This window comes from Pteronotus mesoamericanus, unplaced genomic scaffold (genome assembly GCF_021234165.1).
Source record: "Pteronotus mesoamericanus isolate MK-2021 breed Mesoamerican mustached bat unplaced genomic scaffold, CSHL_Meso_final scaffold_85, whole genome shotgun sequence".
NCBI classification, from domain to species: Eukaryota; Metazoa; Chordata; class Mammalia; order Chiroptera; family Mormoopidae; genus Pteronotus; species Pteronotus mesoamericanus.
In genome coordinates, this window is record NW_026555329.1 from 34,263,958 (window position 1) to 34,286,834 (window position 22,877).

The 22,877-nt window shown below is 32.6% G+C and overlaps 1 protein-coding gene across 2 annotated transcripts in view; it reads right to left on the reverse strand.

Moving 5' to 3' along the window:
* Window positions 1–2,447: 2,447 nt before the first annotated feature.
* The window catches only part of PHTF2 (putative homeodomain transcription factor 2), a 123,630-nt gene continuing 103,200 nt past the window's right edge, over window positions 2,448–22,877 (reverse strand). For both annotated transcript variants that reach the window (XM_054564136.1, XM_054564135.1), the window contains 8 exons: window positions 16,761–16,889; window positions 15,053–15,325; window positions 14,700–14,831; window positions 12,461–12,547; window positions 7,704–7,859; window positions 6,732–6,827; window positions 4,806–4,931; window positions 2,448–4,126 (listed from right to left, as the gene is read on the reverse strand). In XM_054564136.1, the coding sequence (XP_054420111.1) occupies window positions 4,106–4,126; window positions 4,806–4,931; window positions 6,732–6,827; window positions 7,704–7,859; window positions 12,461–12,547; window positions 14,700–14,831; window positions 15,053–15,325; window positions 16,761–16,889 (1,020 nt within the window). In that variant the 3' untranslated portion in view covers window positions 2,448–4,105. The remainder of the gene's footprint in view (window positions 4,127–4,805; window positions 4,932–6,731; window positions 6,828–7,703; window positions 7,860–12,460; window positions 12,548–14,699; window positions 14,832–15,052; window positions 15,326–16,760; window positions 16,890–22,877) is intronic.

A 22,877-nucleotide genomic window follows, 5' to 3' on the forward strand; every position in this document is an offset into this window, starting at 1 on the left:
TATGTGGGGGAGGGGCCAGAGAGGGAACAATGCTGTTTGCTTGGCTCTCTGCTGGCTTTCAGTCATTACCCCCAATACTCGCAAGCAAATTGGACCCTTCTGGTGTTGATTACTGGGTGGGTGGGTGTGTACATTCTAGGGCCACGTGGGTCACTCCAAGGGACTCTCCTGTGAGGCTGGGAGTTTCTCCTGCCTCCCCAACCCCCACAGGTTTTTAGAGCTAGAGGTTTTGAGTCTTTAGCTTCCTGCAGTGGAGCCCTGGGTTGCAGTCTGTCTCACTCCCCAATTGTTCCCAGTTTATCTGCACACAAATGTTGGACCCCTGATCCACCAGCTCAAGGCTTATTAGTTTATATATAAGCTCATTGACATATGGGTAGATAATTTAACAATATCCTTTTTCACTCCATAATTTGCCTATGATTAAGTATTTTAATCAGTCAAGGGGTACGGATGTACTATTACAGAATAAATCTTCAACGGAATAAAGGAGAGTGTAGGTTCTATCATTAACTAACTAGTTGTGCAACCTTAGGCAAGCTTCTTTGTGGCCTTAGATTTTTCACCTTTTGAAATGAGGACTTTGGACTAGGTGGTGTCTAAGGTCATATTTGACTTCATCCACCCATCCACTCATTAATTCAGTAAATAGGTTGAGATTTTTCTATGTATGAGGCACTACATTTAATGTTCTGGGGATACAGTAGTAAGTACAATGAAAATCTCATTGAATTTACATTCTATAACTCCTGTCTTAAGACTAATTCTCAATGAGGTGAGAAGTGAAAGGTAGGACAAATTTTCCAAATTCCTTAGGGAATACTTTTTTGAAAGTATACCTATACTACCATTTGAACTGCAGTCTACTCCACAGGAAGTAAAGCACCGTGGGGAGTCAGTGCTATTGATAAATATTTGTGGCATCCTTTACATAGCCTTGGCAGTAGAAAGGTTGAGAATTGTTCTAAGTGACATAGCAAATTAAAGAGGTGCCGATGCCAATCATAGTGCTCTACTTTGAAGTCTGAAAGGAAACATTAGAACAGCCTTCTAAGTTTGAAGTTTGAAAATGCACTTGAATCATGAGTCCCTGATTAAAGTCCTATAAACACTTGAACGAATCAGAATGCCTACTTATCTTATTATTGACTATGATGTAGGCTGAATTCATGTGAAAAATTTTTAAAATAAAAACACCACTTTCTGCCCTGACCAGTGTAGCTCAGTTGGTTGGGTGTCATTTGGCAAAGCGAAAGGAGGTTGGTTTGATTCTTGGTCAGGGCACATGCCTGGGTTGCGAGTTCAGTCCCAGGTCAGGCGTGTACAAGAGGCAACCAATCAATGTTTCTTTCCCTCTCTTTCTCCCTCCCCTCCCCTCTCTCTAAAACTAAATAAATAAAATTAAAAAAAACCACACCACTACCCTTTTGACAATGAGTTTTAATATGCCAGTATTCTGTATTTCAATACAAACAACACACAAACATTAATGATGTCATAACATCATTAATAAAGTCGGTGTATGTATTATTTATGCTTTCATGTTCTGAGAATCGTAACAAAATCTGAAATGTTGGGAAGTTTTAAAAAATTTATTTCCACTCCCCTCAAATCTAAAAGCTATCACTAAAGTTTAGGCTATAGTCAAACGAAATTACTATAGAAATGTATATGACTTGAAAATTAAAAAAAAAAAACCACCTCTAGTTTAACTGTCAGTCATAGAATGTTTTATTTTAAACCTGCTGTTCAAACTTCCAAATACACACGTGGCAAAGAAATAGTTAACACACAACTGCCACGATTCTGTCTTTGAATTGCCTTTTCTGTATTATGTGATATGTTATAATTTCTTTTAATTTCTTACATTCATGGTATTCTTAAAGGCAGCAAGTCAATTTTTCTGCTTTGAAAACAGTTCCATTACTGCTCTGAACTACTTAAAATGACAACTTTTTCCCTTTACTATTATACTGTTGCCCACATTAGTGAAATAATTCAACATATTATTAATAAGTTGTTGAGAGGCATACGGTACTCAATAAGTCAACTCCCAACTCCAAGTTAAAATAAACTTCAGTCCAAAACTAGCATTCTCCTAAATCAGTATACTCAGCTACTTTTCTCAAAAATAATTTCATTATGAAATAAGTTTTTTTGTGATACAATAATTTCTTTCCTCTTTTATTCTAACAGAACTCATGTTGTACTTTTTTTCTCAAAATATATTTGACATATTCTGTGCAAATGTTAAGTTTTGAATAGCTTTGTACCTTATTTTGAAAAAGTTTATAAAATATAATTCCTAAAAACAACCTCAACATCAGACAATAGAGGAAGAAGAAACATATCAGACAAAGCCTAATTTTTCACATGAGAAAATAAGTATGTTCTTAAAGCTCCAGTAATACATTCCTTTAAAAAACTCAGAATGCACTTTGGTCATTATTAAACATACTAGAACATAGGCAAATAAAACAAAATGTTTTTGTTGTTTTCTACAGAAAAAAATATAGTACAGCAGCTGAACTGAGGCTGATGAAAAGGAATGGTAAGAACACAGTGACATCATGACATGGCTCTGTTCTCTACACATTCCCAATCTTAATATTATGATTTGGGGATTAAAACTGCACCAATCAAATACATAATTTTACAATTCATTATTTTAAAATCCCTAAAATGTTTTTAAAAATGTGAGGATATTCAACATGATACACCTTGCACCAAGAAAAATCTAAATTGCTTCAAATAAATTGTTTTAGAAACTAGATGCCCAGTTTAAAAAGAATTGCAATACATTTCATGTTTCAATTATTTTCTAAAATATGCTTGATTGTACAAATATAACAACTTAAAATCAAGGCCTAATAAGATACCATCATATTTGCCCTATTTACCTAATGTGCCAACACAGTAAGTTTTCATTTGGACACTTGGCAAATTATCTGGGGGTTGTGATGGGGATTGGTGCGATGAGTTAATTTTCCAGGTTAAAAACATCTAAAATAGCCCTTATATAACTGGGTGATGATGGGGAGGAGGGGATATACCAGATTAAGTTTAGAGGATACAATTTGCAAGCTGAGGTTGCCTCTTCTGAAAATTTGGGTGTACAGTACTTTTATAACTATCAATAAGAGGAATATTTTATTGGTTCTTAAGTTGTTCACTTGAGTGTGGTATGAAGAGCATACACTACAGCGTACCATGGGGAGAAAAATATTTTACTTGAGTAAACATAACGTACTTTAGTAATATCAATAGGCACTTCACTTGTGAGATGAGTATATACCTCACTCAAAAAGATACCATATCATGCCCTAGTACACTATAACATATCCCATATAAAGAAACGCATTAAAAGTAACAATTTTAAAAAGTGCACATTTTGAGCATGCACAGTTAGAGCTGTGCAAACAGCCCAGTGTTTCAAATAAATACAATTATCACTAGTAAATTTTTATCAAAATATCTTACAGTATGGTAACCATTTACAATTATTGCTCTATTAAGAGTTTTATCATCAAAGAGCACTTTGTTGACCTGTTATGTAATACCATATATATTAATACTGAAGGGTGCTTAACTGCAGCTTAATCAGTTTAGATCCTGGCATCGTCCCAAAATAATTCAAGAGAAACCCTGACTGGATCTTGATTTACTGAAGAAAACGTTTTATGGGTTAAGCTGAGTCCCATGCAATTATTCCAAAATTGAAGAAGTTTTTCTCAAGTAAGGCAAGTTCACGGCATTGATGGAGAAACAGTGCTTAGTGATGGCTTCTATTCTCACAATTTGTTGTTTTGTCAATTATTTATGAACAATTACCAGGATCTCAAGTATCTGGATATCAGTTTTATCACCCTTTTCATCAACAACTAAGTACACATCAATGCTAAAAACAAAATATAAAGACTAAAGTAAATGTAAAAAAACAGTGAACAAGTAAAATAAATATAAGGATTGCACAAGACAGTGTGATGTAAACACTTCAATTTCCCAGCTGAGACTGCTGAAGCAAAGACTCAGTGACTACGTTCAGGCAGCTAAGTTGGTACTCTTATTCCGGAAAAGAGGCTATATCTTCTTTTTCTCTGAATTGTCATGATTTAATCTTCCACAGCTAGTGAAAAAATAATAGAAGTAGTGGCCATTAGAGCCAATTTTAATATCACAACTTATTAAATTATATCACAGAATACTATTTTTATCTAAGTTTCATTCACAAACAAGTATATGTTCTACTTTTTAAAACTTTTATCCTTTTGTTTTCAAGAAAAATTCACCTTAAACAAGCAAAGTGAAATTCAGATTTCTCTTGCTTTCTTTTACAGGGAATTGGCAATATACATACACAACTAGTTTAATGTGAATAGTCTATACATTATTCATTAACAGCTGAACATATAGCAAGGATATAATCACTGCTATACAGATAAATAATATAACTTTTGGCCAAAAAAAAAAAAAAGAAAAGAAAAAAGAAATAGGGCACTTTTCTTTTTTTTAATCACCTAAACTGGACTCATATGAGTAAAAAGAAATACCTCCACTTATTTTATAGAGTTCTATTTGTAATAAATACTATTCCAAATTAGAAATTTTAATAGTATTATAAACCAAGAATGCTTATCATTATTTGAAATTAAATGTGAAATTATTTTCATTAATTATAAACAGTATTATCAAAATGATTCCATTATTGTACATGTGAGATCTTAAGAGAGTGCTAGGGTAAAAAAAAGTCACAAAAATGTAACAGGCCACTAAGTAATAATAAAAAAATACCTGTAAGTTCTTACCTTTAAATTAAATCCAAGCAAGTCACTGATAACCCCAGAAACGGCTGACAGGATGACAACTTGGGTGATGTTATAAAGCAGTGGGTTCATTGTGAGCCCATATAACCTAAAGGGACTGTCCAACTCCTAGAAAAAGAACAATGAGAATTTTTTAAGAAACTGTTTCAAGAAACAGTTATAAATTATGGATATTTTAGAAAAACACTGATGTGAGAGAGAAACATCCATCAGTTGCCTCCTGTGTGCACTCTGACTGGGAATCAAATCCCTCAATCCAGGTATGTGCACTGACCAGGAATCAAACCATAACCTTTTTGGTGTACGGGATGATGCTTGAACCAACTAAGCCAACCAGCCAGGGCTACAGTTCTATTTTAGGCCAGGCCATGTGCTAGGTTCTGGGAAGTTAAGATTCAGTTTCTGCGCTGAAGGACCTTACGGTCTAATAGACATGCAAATGAGTAATTAAACTATCAGAGTTCCACAAAAGAGGTATGTACAACAGGCAGTGGACCACACAGGAAAGTGCTTCTGAAACGTAGTGAGAAGGGAGAGTAGGTATTCTATCAAGACATCTGAGAACAAGTTACCTTTGGGTTGTCAGAAGTGGCTCAGCATTTTTAGAGCCCAAGTACAAGGGAAGAATTACTTTAAACTTATACATCGGCTACTTATATAAGTAAGGGTCCTTAGGCAGACTGTATTGACAGACTGGCACTAAAGGAATTTAATTAGGGGAGTAGCATATCAGATGTGCATGTGAGAAAGATCACCGGGTCAGCAATATGGAGGATGGATGAGAGAGCAGTGAGACCAGAAACAGGAATACCTTAAGGGTTCAGTGTATCTAAAGTTTAATTGAGAAACGATGAGGGTCTGACTTAGGGCAGTATTGATAGGGAAGAGGGGATGAATTGGAAGATCTTTGAGAGGTTGAAACAATGTGCCAGAGAATTTCTTGGTTGTGAACAATGAGAGAGAAGGAGCAATTTATATTAAGTCCCAGGTTTCTAACTAAAAGACTGCATGATCAAAGAGGATCATGCTGTTCTGCTTTGTATTTTAGTTTTTTTATATTCCTCTCTACACTGAGATAGAAGCTGCTTTTAAATCTCCTCTTCATAGCTTATTCCTGTCTATCCCAGTGCCTACACTCTGAAGATATTCAATATACACGTATAAAACAAACCCACCATCCTCTTCTGAACCCTTTCAATGCCTATTATGCTGTCAGGTGCAATCTATACCAAATCAATACATTTTAAAGAATTAACCATAATACTGAGACACAACTAATTTCATACTATTTTCTGAACACTTACAAACAACTCTAAGAATTATACTTCATTTGTTATAAAAATTGAGAATTACAAAAATTCTTTTTAAGAAAAAAAGAATTACTAACACTGAAAAGCAGTGAAAAAATATTTTATTAAATTACTGACCGAGTTATGAGATCAGATATATTGAAATTATATTCTTTTTGATTATTACCACAAATGATTTGAAAATATAAGTGTTTATTGGTAATATATATTATAATGATTATGTGTTACTACTTTTTAAGCTAACACAGGCCAAGCAAGAAGACTGCTCTGAGAAATACAAAATAAAAAAATTTCCAAATTAACATTAAATTTTTTGCAATCTGTTTTAGGGGGCAAAAATTTCCAAAGATGCCAATGCTACAATATTCTAACCATTGTTAAAAGTCTTAAAATTTCCTAATAAAAATAATCTGGATTACTTTGTTTAGTTTTGCAGTGTGAAGTAAAATGTAAATTGTGTGAATGTGCTCAAATATAATTTGGAAATAATATGGATATTCATAAAAACCAAATACAAGGTAGGATCTACAAACAAAAGAGAGATACAATGTCAGAACAGCATATTCTATGTTATATCCATTTTTAATTTTATTTTTACCTTTAGCAGTTTAGTAGCCAGTTTCAAAACATTATTCACTAGTGTCAGTTCCTCTTTTTTGTTAGGTTTCTTTTCCATTTTCAAGTATAGGTTTATCTTTTATAAAAAGAAAAGTTAAAAATATTTAAAATTATAACAAATATTCAGTTTTAAAAGAAATGGAAAGATATTCACTGAAATGTTAATAGTAGTTCTCTGGTTTTGATATTAGTATTGATATACTTCATACTTTTCTGTATATTCCAAATTTCCTACAACAAATTTATTTTAGAAGAAAATAACCATGTAAGTTTTTAAAATATAATTAAAAGCTACAACAAGTAAGGAAAACTGGATATCATTACTTAAAAGGTGGTATACTTTAAAACCCAGAAACAAACCAACCTAAAAAATAAATAATAACTAAAATAATTCAATTGGTTTGTTTGCTACTTTCCTCTTTCATTTAACTGAGCTCATTTGATAAGGTTACCAATTTTTTAAATCAAACTATCACTGACAAAAATACTCAATAAGTTCACTGGCAGTTAAGTTTCTTAGAATAACTCCTATAGAATGGTAAGAAAAACATTAAACAAACTCATACAAAATAAAGTTAATCATCAACATTATTATGTTTTATCCTTTCTACTGAATAAAAATTCATACATTCATACTTATTCAAACATGGCTCTGCTCTACTGGAAAGCAAACATACCCCCCATAAATGGTTTAAAATCCATCATTTCTATAAACGGTTCTTCTTGTTAAATGAAAATGGGACAAAAAACAGATTATATTTGAATTCTACATCAAGGCGGGAACATTGAAGAAAGGCTTGTGTCCCATCAAATTTCAAGTTTTGCTTTATGACAGAAATGGTCTTAATCTAGTAACATAGGTTCCTCAATAACTTGAAGTAAAAGAAAACATTTTAGTTTCATGTGTACCCTACAGACATTAATTTACAACATAATAAACATGTATTCTCACCTGTTCAGTAAGTAATATTGAGGTATTGCTATATTTTTTACTTGTTTCTGATCCAAGGGTAACAAATCTTAGGAGGAAAAGGGTTAACGAGATGCACCAGATTACCAGTTCCCAGTTGTAATGACAATCAAGGAAGATCTCATGCACATGAAGCAACTAAAAGTGTGTGAGAAAGGCAGCATGAAAAAGCAATGTTATTCAAACAATTTCTTTTTAAGAGAAAATTACATTTTACTTCATACAAATTGAACATGTAGTATTGCATTTTAAAGACATTTCACATATACTATGAAATATTTCAAACACATAAAAAGCATAGCATATAAGGTAATCAAAATCCATGGGGCCTCTACCCATTTTTGTCAAATCTTAGTATTTTGCAATATTTCAGGTTATTGAAAAATAAAAGATAAAAGGTTTAGTTGCCAAAGCTCTTTTAAACTTTCCCTTAATTGTTATTCCCCTTCTCTATCCTCTCTTAAGGGTAAAAAATTTTGTTTATCTTTGCCTTGCAGTTTATAGTTTAGCTACATATATATCTTTATCCTATGTTATTTTATATATTTTAGAATTTATAAAAATGTTATCATGTCCACATCATTCTTCAATTTGCTCTTTATTCCACTGAACTTTGTTTTCAAGAACTATCTGTGTTGATACATGAAGCTCAAATTCCTTCATTCTAACTCCTATAAGATATTACAGAGAAAGAATCAAGCACAATGTATTGGCCTCCTCTATCCATTAACATTTATTTTGTTGCTAAATTTCCTTATTACAAAAGTGCTGTAATAGGAACACTCTATTATGCTGCCTTTGTACACACATGTAAGATTTTCTCCAGGAGTTAATATCTAAAGTAAAATTGTTGAATCCTTGGATATTCACATATTCAGCTTTATTAGATATTACAAATTTGTCTCTAAAACAGCTGTACCAATTTATACTCTCAGCAGTGTTATCAGAGTTTCCTTTGCCCCTCATTTTTGCCCACACTTGGTATTATTAAACCAACCTGATAGGTATAAAGTGTTTTCTTACTGATTTGACTTTATTTTTCTTGATTCTTAGGGGGAATGTACATGTCTCATATGTTTATTGATCATTTGGGTTTCCTCTTCCATAAGTTAACTTTTTCTATTCCATATCTACTTTTCCTATATTAAGTTGCCTGCTTTTCTTATTGATTTTAGAAGTTACTTATATATTCTGAATAACAATGCCATTTAAGTCACATATTTTGCCAATATCTTTCCCCAGACTCCATTTTGTCTTATGGTCTCTTTCATAGTACTTAAAATTTTAAGGGAGGGGTGGGGTAGAAGAAGAATATATGAGACTGTATGAGCCAGGCAAAATTCTAAAATATTTACTAACTGGCCCTTTACAGAAGTAGTTTGCTGATCTCTGGCTTATAGGACAAAATTCATTTTTTTTAATGTTGATGTAACCATTTTTGTTGATCTTGATCTTCTAAAAAATGTATCATATTTTAAATAATTAGTAAAGTCATTTGGATGTTCTATACATACACTCACATAGTCTATGATTTTGTTCTTTCCTTTTTCATCTTTATACCATTTATTTCTTTCTCCTGTATTCACTGGTTAGTACCCTCTATCAAAATTCTGACTAGAAGTTGTAGAGAGATTGTGTCTTATTTCTGATTTTAAAATGAATACCTCTAAGGTAATGAATATTATATGTACAATGTTTACTCCAATTTTTGAAAGATACATTTTATCAGAATAAGGACAGTACTTTCCAGTCATTGCATTATAAATCTCCATTGAAATTTACCAATTTGTTTTCCGCATCTGTTGAAATGATCAGATGTTTCTTCCTTTAATCAACTAAACAAGCTCAAACAAGATTAATGGATTTTCTAAAGCTGAGTATCTTTGCATTCCAGGAGTAAACTATCTTGATCATAGCATATTTATTGTTATTCACCATCTTAGTGCTGGCTTCACCATCCTAGTATTTTGTGTCTAAGTTAATAAGAGAAATTAACTCATCGTTTTCCATTTTTATACATCTCTTGTGTTGGTATCAAGGTTATATTAGATGCATAACATGGATTGGGGAAATGTACCGTTTTTCTCTTTTCTTGTTATTTCGTGCGAGATTAGGATTACCTGTAAAACTGCATGGATCTAGAGGATATTTGTTGATGGCAGATTTTTAAACTACTGAAACAATATTGCTTTCTGGTTACAGATCTCAGTTTTTCAATTATTTTTTTGAGTCTGTTTTAATAAATTATACATTTTTACAAAACTGTCCGCCTAAACTTTTAACTTTAATGACATAAAGTAACTTACACCAATATTCTTTTGAAAAAATCCCCAACTGTGCCAGTATTTCAGTTTAATACTGGTCTTTTCCTTTTTAAACATTTGTTATCTATGTTTTAAAATCTCTACATGTATGAGGTTTTTTGTTGCTGTTGCTGTTTTCTAACTGTATTTACAACTAAATCAAGTGGTATGTGTTTCAGTTGAGAATTACCTTATGGCCTAGAACATGGGAAAGTTTTTATAACTGTCCTTATGCCTGAAAAGAATAAATATTCTCCAGTTTTAGAATAAAATTTTGACTGTCTTTCGATACATAACTTCATTATATTTTTTTGTCTGTTTAATCTATCAATTACTAAATGTGTTAAAACCTCCCAATGTGGTATTTTGTCAATTTCTCACTACAGGGCTACTGATTTTGGCTATAACATAGCCAAAAGATATATTTGAAGTTATAGGATCACATGCAATGCAAATTCATCTTCTTGATGAATTATTCTTTTAATTTTTGTCAGGCTTCTTTGATTACAGTCTATTTCACCTGATATTAAAATTTACCAGCTTTCTCTTGGCTAGTGTTTGCCTACAATGTCTTTTTCTATCCTTTTACATTCAAAACCTTTCAACAGTATGATGTTTCACGTATCTTTTGTTGCTATCAATAAATAGATTTTATGTTTATAAGAGACAAAAAGAAATCACAAGATACACTTCAGGAACATGGAATTTACACTCTGAAGAAAAGACTGAGATGTAATTAGAAATTGGGAGTACAAAATTCAGTTTTTTTCTTTTGGTTGCTTTTAAGATTTTTCTCTTTGCTTTCTGGTGTTCTGCAGTTTCTATTGTGTCTAAGTGTGGTGAAAATTAATGTCTTTCATCAATTCAGAAAAACTTATAGCCATTATCTCTCCAAATATTGCTGTCCCTCTTCTTTCCATCTGCAATTCCTGTTAGATGTATGATAAATCTCCTGTCTCAATCCCCTTGTCATATTTCCATCTCTTTATCACTGTCTTATATTCTGGGTAACTTTTTTCCTTCTCCCAGTTCACTATCTTTAGCTGTTTTCAATCTATTTTCTTCTGGTTGTTGTGTTTTTAATGTCAATGACATATTTTTTTATTTCTCTAAAGAACTGTTTGGTTCCTCTTTCAAATCTATATTTTTAATAGTGTTACCCATGTCTTTAATCATTTTAAACAAGCTTATCTTAAAGTTTCTATCTGATCAGTCTATTATCTGAAGTAGATGGAGGTCTATTCCTGCTGTTTATTGATCTGTTAATATATTCATGTTGTACTGTTTATTTATGTGTTTTAAAACCTGAGGAGGTTTTATTTGTGACTATCTTGTGAGTTGAAGTCACATACCCCAGAACAGTCTTGGTTTTGTTTCCACTACATATCCAGGAGTCTAGAATTACTATTTATATTAACAGCGGTTACAGGGAAAGACCTGTAATGTACATTTGGAACTGAATCTGTAATAAATGCAGGTCTACAGTTCTTAGGAGAGACTTTCTCCCACCTCCTTGCCAGAGTTCAGGCAGTCAGAGACAAGCTTCCTTACCACCTTCCTATGCTGGTGGGCAGACTGCTTTTCTTGTTCCACCTTTTCAGAGACTACAGGCTTTTGAGGTTCTGGTTTTACATGTAAGCATGTATAAGAATGTATGCAGGTCGAGGCCTCATCTGTCCCCCCGTGAGCACAAAAATCTCAAGTCTCTAAGATACTAAAACTGACAATGTACCTCACTTCCTTATCCTAGGGCTGCTACACATTCACACATATACTTAATCGCTGTTTTTCAGTTTTATCTTCATGGTCCCTGACTGTTTTATAAACTCAGATATGTATATAATATGTATATTAAAAAGCTGGGTTTTATTTTTCTAGCATTGTATAATGTTTTAAAGCAGAATTTTCAGGTAATCTAGTATGTCATAATATTTGAGGTGGAAGATTAAATGTCATGGTACAAAATATACCCCGAGATACATTTGTGTCTCCTAACTAATCTTGGTCAATAAGAATTCTTTTACAGAGTATGAGGCAGTCAAATCACAATGACAATTCAGATATAAAATAATTAATGTTTAATGTGAATAAAACAGAGGTTCATGGAAAATAGTCTGAAACAATTTCGTAACTATAGTGACTTATAAGTTTGTTTTCAGAAATAAAGGTAATGAGGTAAACTGTAGACAAAAACTGATTATTACAGGTCTAATCAATAGACATCTGAGAATATGCTAGCCACTAGTGTGACACAGAAATAAGATGTGTTTATTTATTCTACTGAATAAAATAATCAACTGCAAAAAGCCAATTTCAAAATTGTGTAACTAGGGTTATTTATATTATTACTTTTATTGTTTATTATTAGAAAACTTTCTGAAGCTGGATCTTTGTAGTTCTGATTATTTAATTTCTACACAAAACAAGTTAACTCACCTGGGCACAACAGATAAATACAACTGAGATAGTCAACAGGAAAGCAGAGGAAACTATTACATCGACTGATCGCTGAGGACCTCGACGCTGAAAAATGGGAAAAATGCTTTTAAACATATTTACTAATTAGCATCTAATCCATGATTTCAATTAGGGTGTTGATCTATCGCTATAGGTTGATCATAACTTACAATGTTGAAAATATACCTCATTTGTCAGATGAACTTTACTTATAAAGGGTTACTATTTCCTGAGGATTTGCAATGCAATGAAAATGGCAAATATATAGCCTGGAATTCTTAGCATACCTTCCTAAATTCTTAATGAATTTAATTTTTTCAAACACTAATTATTCATTCAACAAATGTTCCTTAAGCACCTGCTCAGATGAGGCACTGTGCTAGGTGGTGGAAATACAGCAGAGGATGAAACAGACAGTCTGTAAGTTCACAGGAACTAGTAGGAAGTCAGACATCACTCTCATAAGCACTCTTATAGGTGATAAATTGTGACAAGTGCTATGAAGGAAAAGTACAAGATGCTTTGAGAAAACTGGTAGGGAGTCACTCTTCAGGGAGCTCTTCCCAGGCTCATCCTCCTAATTCCCAAATACAAGACTGTGTGGGCATGGAAGATCTTCCTAAGAAAGTGGTATTTATACCAAACTAGGTACAGGGGTAAGATGGCACATGGTCATGTTCTTGGCAGAAGGAAGAGAACATGTAAGAGGACAGAAACAGGAAAAACCTTCAGTTTTTCCTGAAGTACATTCAAAGAACTGAAGCAGTCTAGTGTGGCTGGAATGTACAGAAAAGTGTTTCAAAATGAGACAAGAAAGACAGGCTACTGGCAAGCGCTAGGTCATGAAGGGCACTGTAAGCCCTGTTAGATTGTGTTCTTTATCCTAAGAGCAATGACAAACCTTCAGAAAGTTTTAAAATTATATGGTCAAATCTACATTTTAAAAAGATCTCTGGTGGCAGACTGAAGAAAGTATTTGAGGGAGGAAATCTGAATGCTGGGAGGCCAGTGAAGGGGCAGCTGCAGTAGTCTAAACTGGTTTCAATTAAGGTGGTGGAAATCGAAACAAATACAAATATTGTATAAATGAATTCAAGATATATTTTGGAAGCAGAAAGGGTGGAAATTAATGATAAATTGGATGTTGGAAATGCAAAAGAGGGAAGTAAATTCCATGGGTAATTCCTAGGTCTGGGGTTAAATAATTTCATCTCATGGACAGTGGATGGCAAATAGTTAACATTAAATAAATGCTTATTGAATAAATTAATCAATGTACAAAAGAATGCAATACCTATGTAGGGTTGATAAAGAAGGGAAATTTGGGATGGCTTCTTGCTAAGTCATGCAACAAAGACATATTCATCCCTCTATATAACAAATGTCACAGTGAGAAAAAAATAATCTATGCCAATTTGTAGCATTTCCCAATGGAGACTAAGTTAGTTGAATTTAACAAGTTAAATAACTAAGCAGAATAATGAATATTTTAAATAGAAGGGTAGACAAACAGTGCAAACTTTTTTTCACTTTCATTGTTATTTCAAAATAAAAAGCATTAAAGATCTAGGCATGTTAGAGGGTATTTGGTCTTCAAGGTCAACTCCATACATAATGATATTCATTGCTACTTTATAAAACAAAGAAATAATCTTCAGAAGTATTTTCCTAAAATTCATTCAGATGTTTCTCATTTCCCACCTGAAGTTGTTTTCTTTTTAGTATCTTACTTCCATAATTAGTAGTTATTTTTAAAGATTAAATAAAAAGAACAGCATTAAAAGAATGGTTCGGAATGGCAAGTTAATATTTTTAAATAGTAGTAGGCCACTTCACTGAGGGGACTCTGATTTCAGATTATTTTTTTAAAATTCTTTTCTAAGCAGTGAGCTCCCTCTGCTGGCTTGTTAGATAACCATCCCAGGTAGAAACAAAAGGTGAGATTTATGAACAAAGATAAAGTTAGGACAACCTGATCTTGAATCATCTACTTCAAATGCACTTACACATTTTAGACTTTAGGTGTTTTACTACAAAGAACCAGTTAAACATTTACTTTGGATTTCTGCACATGGAGCACAAAGAGCACTAAGTATGGCCCCACAGCATTATGTGAGTATGTATATGAGTACACATCTAGACATACCTACATATTGACAAAGGGGAACTCTGAGAGGGAGCCGGCACATTAAGAGTACTTCTATCACTATCACTCTACCTTAAGATAGGACCGAAGAGATAGCCACATTTTTATATTTTGTACTTTCTTCAACCGGAAATGAGGAACCTCAGATTTTCGAGCTCTCCTTGCTGATGTTAAATGTCCAAACAGTTTTGCAAAAAGTAAGCGCTAAAAAAGATAAAGGTAAGGATTAATTTTGAAGTAGATTACCACAGAAAAACAAAATGTGGATTTCTATGATTTTATTTGCTTAAGTACGACAAAAACAAAACAAGAAATGAATTAGCAGATCAAAATGATTTAATGAAATACTAAAATACTTCAGGAATACTTTGAATATTGGGAAAAGGATAAAATATTCTCTACTCAGAAGTCTTTAATATACCCACCTGTTTATAAGTTCTTTCTGCTACACAGAGCAAAAAAAAGAAAATCCACACGAGAGACACACGAACCACAAAACTTATAATAACCATAGAAAGAACTATGACATCTTCATTAGAACCGAATGCAATCATATAAAGTTCTGAAGCAGAATGTGCTGTGAGTTGTTCCAAGTCTGTAGCTTGGGAGAGTCGGAAAACAAATGGAGTTAAACCCAGGATGATAGAGATTGCATTTCCAAAAATCTGGTATCCTATTCCTGGTACATGGCTATTCACCTTTATAAAGAGAAAAGAAAAAAAAAAAACTTACACAAATTTTACCTATAGTAAAATGAATTCCTATTAAGTATGATTTTTGTTATAGCAATATTAAATCAGTTTGTTAAAATACACATTAGTTTTAATCATGAATAATAAAATTTAAATTTACTCAAAGTTTCAGAGCCTCTATTACATGTAAAAACTAAGTCATTTCTTCAGTTTTTAAAAACAGTTTATTATCAGATCCCTAATTCACTGAGTAGATGCTAAAAGGGCTTTAACTATCTTGGTCTTACCCAGACCTTAAAAAAATTCTTTGTATCTCATTATTTCAAAAGTTAGAAATACTCACAAATACTGCAATATTAATGATATCTCATATCCACTTAAATTTAGTTCTGTACTTATTTGATAAATTTGTAATTTGTTTTCTTCAAAGAGCTCAATATACAAATGGACATCTCCTTAAATTCTAAAACCATTTTAGAAGAGAAAAAAATGTTAGAGAAGGGACAGTTAAATGAGACGGGGGAAAAGGGTAGGGTAATTATAAAAAAGGAAACTAAAACTTAAATCACTGGAAAATATAAGAATGGCAGAACTGGAAAAAACCTTAAATATCATCTATCTAATTTCTTATCATTTTATATATTATGTAAGTGAGCTGCTAAGTTCACCAATAGTTAAAGATGTAGAGCAACAACTAGAGGCTTCTTGTTAATAGCTTTTCATTACTCACAGTGAGATATGAAAGAGGAAGTAGATCAATTTCTACACAGTTATTTTAATTCCTGTCCTACATAAAGTGTATACAACAGTTCTAGCATAACAATGCACAAGAAATTTAGAACTGGAAATTAAATCATGACTAGTTGCCCAGAGAAATCAGGTAAGATTTTAAAGCAGCAATAATCTGATAAAAAAAAAACATAACAACAAACAACAATATAATAGAAACTGAAATTAAAATCCACAGTATTTGTACTCGCCTTCCAACTACTCAAGATGTTTACTCTTATCTGTATATCTTTTATACATTTAACAAGGCAGGCAAGTGTCAATACAAATTTTCTTGTTTGAATTTTTTTTATTCTCTGGGCACTAATAAATAAATGAGCCAGGAGGGATGATAAAGAAAAATAAATCTTCATCAAAACTTCTAAATATCTAGCAGTTCCTCAATTTGTGCATTGAAAGCCAAAGAAAGAATAGCATAAAAGAAAATTTTAGATTGTATCTATTCTTGTTCACAAGAATGAAAATGATAAAAGATGAGATTGGTTTGCTCACAAATCACTGTTTAAATCAACAACAAAGTCACCTACAAATAACTTTGTTTTCAGGTTGGCTAAATGAGGAAGTAGGTTATAAGCATAACGTTTCAGTACTTAATATATTAATAATCATTGTTTTATCCTTGAACTATAAGAAGAGAAACGTAAAAACTCACTCTGTTCATTATCATTCCACTGATTTCAAGAACAGACATGTCTGCTTTCTTACAGTCATTGCCTTCCCACACTATAGCACTTATTTTTTCTAATCCCGGGTGGGAGCTGTGGAGCCAGGGCAAATGACTCTATAAAAAATAAATAGAAATTGGTGAATACATTTATCTCATTTCACAAATAAAACATACACATGTATATACATATATATACACACACACACAATTTTAACTATATCATAAAACAGAAATAGGTGAATGCATCTGTATTTTATAAATAGAACATATCTGCATAGCTATATATGTATCTATACACATAGAATTTAATGACACTAAATTTTTTAAGATATTAGTTATAAAAATATGTAAATTAAGAACTTTCTGTAACATATTAGGCAACCTATTATTCAAAAATACTCTAAAATGTGTCAGCAAAAGCACTTAGTTGATCAGTCTACATAGTTACTAATGTTCAAAGACAAATGAATTATCAAGTTGTTCATACTACTGATTGTTCAACTTATGATCACTCAGTACAAAAAAAATATGACAACTGAGATTCGAACTTCTTTGGAAGACTAAATAGGGATAGAGTACCATCCTGAAAGAGACTCTTCCTCATACACCTACCCTTAATACTTGACTTATCTGATATTTTACTCTAGTATTTTTCCAAAGGGTCAATTTAACTTTTTTTTCCTCAGAGCAAATTTTGCAAACTGAAGCACACATAACCAGAAGTACTCTCCCAAGTAATATAAAGTATTTCTCAATGTTTCAAGGAATAAAAAAAGGTAAAAAGAAAAATTGAAAGCTTTAATACAAAGGATCAGATGCTTACATTAGTTTTTTGTTTGCTTTAGATCTACAATTAAAGGAATGAAAGTTTAAAATAGGACAGTTGGGGGTTAAAGATAGCAACAAAATTAATGAAACAGTAATCTTTACATTATCAGATACTGAAAGAGGTAACACTAAAAGATTAGATCCAGAATGGGATGAATTTCTTTGTTGACATTATAGTATTTCTAACTTATGTTATAATGTATTTCATTAAAATGACTTCTAAGACTGAACAGAATAATATATTCTACTTTTATTTATTCTTTGGAGAGCCATATATGATTAAAATAGGATTAAAATATGTTTCTGTACATTTTTTAAAAAAGATTTATTTTTAGAGAGGGGAAGGGAGAAAGAGGGAAAGAAACATCAACGTGCGGTTGCCTATCATGCACTCCCTACTGGGGACCTGGCCCGCAACCCAGGCATGTGCCTTCACTGGAAATCGAACAGGCCACCCTTTGGTTTGCAGGCAGGTGCTCAATTCACTGAGTCGCACCAGCCAGGGCTATTTCTGTAAATTTAAGGAATATATTTTCCTCTAGGGGGAAGTAGAGTTGCACTGACTCATTACAATTAAAGGTATAAAATAGTAACTCAACAACATGTAAGGAAACAGATAAGTGAAATTATTATTCTGACCTTATACATTAATTTCATTTATATAAACCTGTATATACTATATTTACTATAAGCAGCATAAAAATTGATGGATAATTACAGGCAAACCACAATGCCAGGAGTCATGCTATTAGCAAAGCTCTTTTACATGTAGCTAGCTATACTGTGGTTTCTCTTCAGATCGCATAAATATTTTGCCTTTTACATGTAGCTATTTGACTATCAAGAGGTATCTTCTAAAAATGTATCTTTCCCAAAGACATAGTATCTTAATTTTTTTATTGATTTAAGAGAGAGAGAGAGAGACGGGAAAGGAGAGAGAGAAAAATATCAATTTATTATTCCACTTATTTATACATTCATTGGTTGATTCTTGTATGTGCCCTGAAAGGGGATTTAACCTGCAACCATGGTGTATTGGGACAATACTCTAACCAACTGAGCTACCCAGCCAGGGCTCCAAAAACATGGAATTTTAATATACATTGACCTTAATGGTATATATTTCACTACTGGAGAACCTTAAGAGCTATGAGATATGGGTAGTTAACCACAGATTTCAACCACTGACACAGTCTCTCTCTCCCCTACCCTCCCTTCCCTTTCTTTTAACTCCGTCTGTAACAGTGAATTAAAGGTTTTCCCATTACACGAAGCAAGGCATACCAATTCCACAAAGGTCCATCTACAGACAGAAACAGTAATCAAGTTCTTCACTCTCCTTATAACAGTACTCATTTTGCCTAGCTACCTTCCCAGTAGATTTGTTATCATTTTCCCATTTCTAGAAAGCCAAAAAAGGCGAGATAAGAGAGCAACTAGAAACTCATGACTTTAAAAGAGTTAATTAAAAAACCCTACGTCTGTGTATTTGTCAAATGTATGTCTGTGTGTGTTTCTCAAATGTATTCTGAAAAACGGAATTGTTGAAACATGTACTGACTAAATGTATGGAGAGCAGCATTACTAAGATGTTACGAGAAAAAAAAAAGGCTCAGGAAAAACATTGGAGCAAATAATTCCATTTTATAATTTTAGCTCATAAGACTCTTCTTTGTATGTTGTTCAAACTGAAATTTGGAAGTCTTTTAATGATTGTTTTTATCCTCATTCAAAATCTTAACTGGTTTGCTCCTGGTTCATTCAAAATTGCCTGAAAACCGTAACACTTATATGGTGGAAGGTTTTATTTCAAATAAATTCACCACAACAACTGCTTTACTGGAGTTTCCACCTGTGGGAGCTGTATCGATTAAAATCTGGCTTTCCCTACTGAAAGATGAATTTCACTTAAATATGGCTTTATATTTTATTATATATTCAGCCATGACTAGAGGAGGAATGTTTTCTCCTAAAGAAATGTTTCAGTTACTATTTAAAAAGAAAATAAAACAAACTGTAAAATAAAACTACAAATTTTTCCCTGTAGAAACATTTCAGTTACTATTTAAAAAGAAAACAAAACAAACAATAAAACTACAAATTTTCCCTTGTAGAAATGTTTCAGTTACTATTTAAAAAGAAAATAAAAAACAAAACTACAAATTTGACTAAAATACACTGATTCAAAAGCTCATTTCTTCATGAGAGATTTTTCAGTCTTTATGATAGACTGAAAAGGGTTCTCCAAACCTACTAAGAAAAAAAACCTGGTGCTTTTCATTAAAGAGCGCTAATTTCCATTACATGGCTACTAGTAAAACTGAAAACTTGAGCTTATTTTTCAGAAGTCGGAGGGTAAGAATGTGCGTAAAATCAAGTCTTTCATCCTGAAGTAATACCAATGAAAACCTACAATACTGTAATTAGATACACAGAGTAGAACATTAAAAAGTCTTTATCTTAGTAAAAAAGAAGCGGAATGGTGTTAAAGATTTAGGGCAAATTTATTCTGTATAGCATTCATTAAAGACAATTTTTAATCATTTAAGAAAGCCCTAATTAGCATGCTTTTTAAAATTTTTATTTCATTTCATTCATTTACTCAACTTATATTTATTAAACACCTACTATGTACCAGGCGCTGTGTGATACAACAATGAGCGAAAGAACACATGGTCTCTGCTTCTGTGCAGCTTATGGTATCTCTGAGATAACAGTTCACAGGCATTTTCTTAAACCTCAATTCGAGGTGTTATCCTCAATGACTCAGGTGAATATGCAAATGACTGCAGTTACCCTCATGGATCAACCCTATTCTCATGGATTAATTGTTATTACTTTTTCACTTCTTAAATTCCAAAGAACTTTTGCTATCACCATGGCCACAACCTGGACCTTGTTATCACACAGAATTTCTTAACTTCTGAAATGAGTCTTCAACTATACCTTTCATCTTACCAGGTCTCTCAAACCTTCAATTCTAAAACACTTGTTTCCTTGAATATACGTATACTTCAGCCTATCAATCTCTTCTTGGTTTCACTTCCTTCTCAATCTAACATGTCTAGATACTTAGCACATCTATTATTTCAATCAGTATATCATTCCCTCTCCTGTCTCTTGAATAACAGCTATTTAGTGAGCACCTATGCTATGTGACTTTGGGTGTATTTGATTCTGGGCTTCAATTTTTTCATCTATAAAATAAAAAATAAACCACACTGTCAGAGGTTGTGAGGATTACATGCGATAATGCATCTAGATTACATTGCACTGTAGCTGGCATACAGTAAATGCTTATTAAATGTTTGCTGTTATGATTATTATGACTATATTCCAGAGAATATCACACAATTGTGTGGAACGAGCAGCTACAAATTCATGGTTTCAGATTCTCACTGGACCCTCAGCCATGTGACAGTGTGACTTTTTTAATTGGCATTGACTATATGGACACACACATTCTCTCTCTACTATCTCCGTTTCCCACAAATGATAACTTCAGGCCTTTATTATCACCCACAAGTCCTCTATCATCTCACTTTTATTGTAATAGGCCTCCTAACCTCCTGCACTCACAGAATAAAGATCATCAGGCGGTAACTCTCATCATCTTACTTGCTTCATGCACTCTTTCTTCTCCTATTTCAACAGGGGATGTACTCCTTTTCCTGCTGAAGAGAAATTTAAGCTCCCTAATTATGCTTTCCCTTCAGAATCCTAAGAAACATCATTCAATCTTTCCTCTTGTACCTCTTCAATTCTTCCCTACTGGTTTTCTTCTATATACATATGTGCTCAAACATTTCACATCTTTGGGAGGTGGGTGGGGACTAAAATTATATTTCTTCATCTAACTAGTATTTCCTTTCTCCCAAATTTTCCCAGCCCTACTTCTTAAACCTCATTCCTCATTCTCAGTCAACTTCCTGTAGCAAAACTTCTATCCCATAACACTTTCCCTTAGCCAATGCCAAAACTAATGAAAATATTTTTAAATGAAATGTTTCAACCAGATAAAGAATAACAACACTCAGTTTTATCATATTTTAACTTTCCCCCTTATTTGCTCCAGATATTTTAATTAAAAAATGTTACAGGAGAAATTGAAACTGTTTGTAACTCATTCCCTTCTTTTAGTCCCCAGATTTATTACCCTAAATTTGGTGTTTACTATTCCTTTGTATGTTTTTATCCATAATAGTATACAATATAGCCCTGCATGTTTTAAAACTGTATATAAATGGTATATTGTATGTATTGCTTTTTTCATTCAAATTCACAAGACTTACTCTTTTTGATAAAGTTGAATTCATTCAATTTCACTGCTGTATTGTTTTTTTATCATATAACCATGATTAATTCTACTACATTTTTCATTTTTTAATATCATGCACAATGCAATATCATACACATAAAAATTATTTTGATATGTCTCCTTGTGTCCATCTTCTAAGGTTTCCTTAGTGATGAAGAGTCCTTGAGTATGCAGACCTTCAATCTTACTACATAACGACAAACGGCTCTCCAAAGTAGTTGTACAAATTCATATTTAATATCAGCACTGAATAAGAGTTCCTTCTTCACATTCTTGCCAATGTTCAAATTGATCAGATTAAATAATTTTTGACAGGCTGATCAATATGAAATTGTATCTCACTGTTCTAATTTACATTTCCCTGATTGCTAAGAAAGCTGACCACTTTTACTTATTATGTATTAGCCATCTAGAGGAGTTGCCTGTTCACATCCTTTGTCCTTTTCTTCTGAGTCATTTGCCTTTTACTTGTTCATCTGTTGAAGTTCTTTGTGTGCTCTGTACAGTAAGACTTTGATAGTTAATATGTTGGAAATATCTTCTGGCCTCTGGTTTGTCTTTTAAAAATATTTATGGCTTAATTTATAGCTCAAAGTTTTACATTTTAAGATATTCAGATGTGTCAATCCCCTAATTTTTAAAGTTTGCTTGTGCTTTCTGTATCATTTAAAAAACTCTTCTCATACACAGGAAGAAACAAAGATTTTTCTCCTATACTTTCTTCTAAGTTAGTTTAAAGTTTTGCTTCCTCACATTTACAAACTATCTGTGCTTTTTTTTCCCTTTAGGAACTATCTGGAATAAATTTATGGATATGGATTTATCATTTGACCCACAACCATATACTGAATATTCTGACCTGTCGGTCTATTTGTTTATATACTGTTTTAGTCTGTTTTGGGCTGCTATAACAAAATTTTACCATCGACTGGATGGCTTAGAAACAACAGAAATCT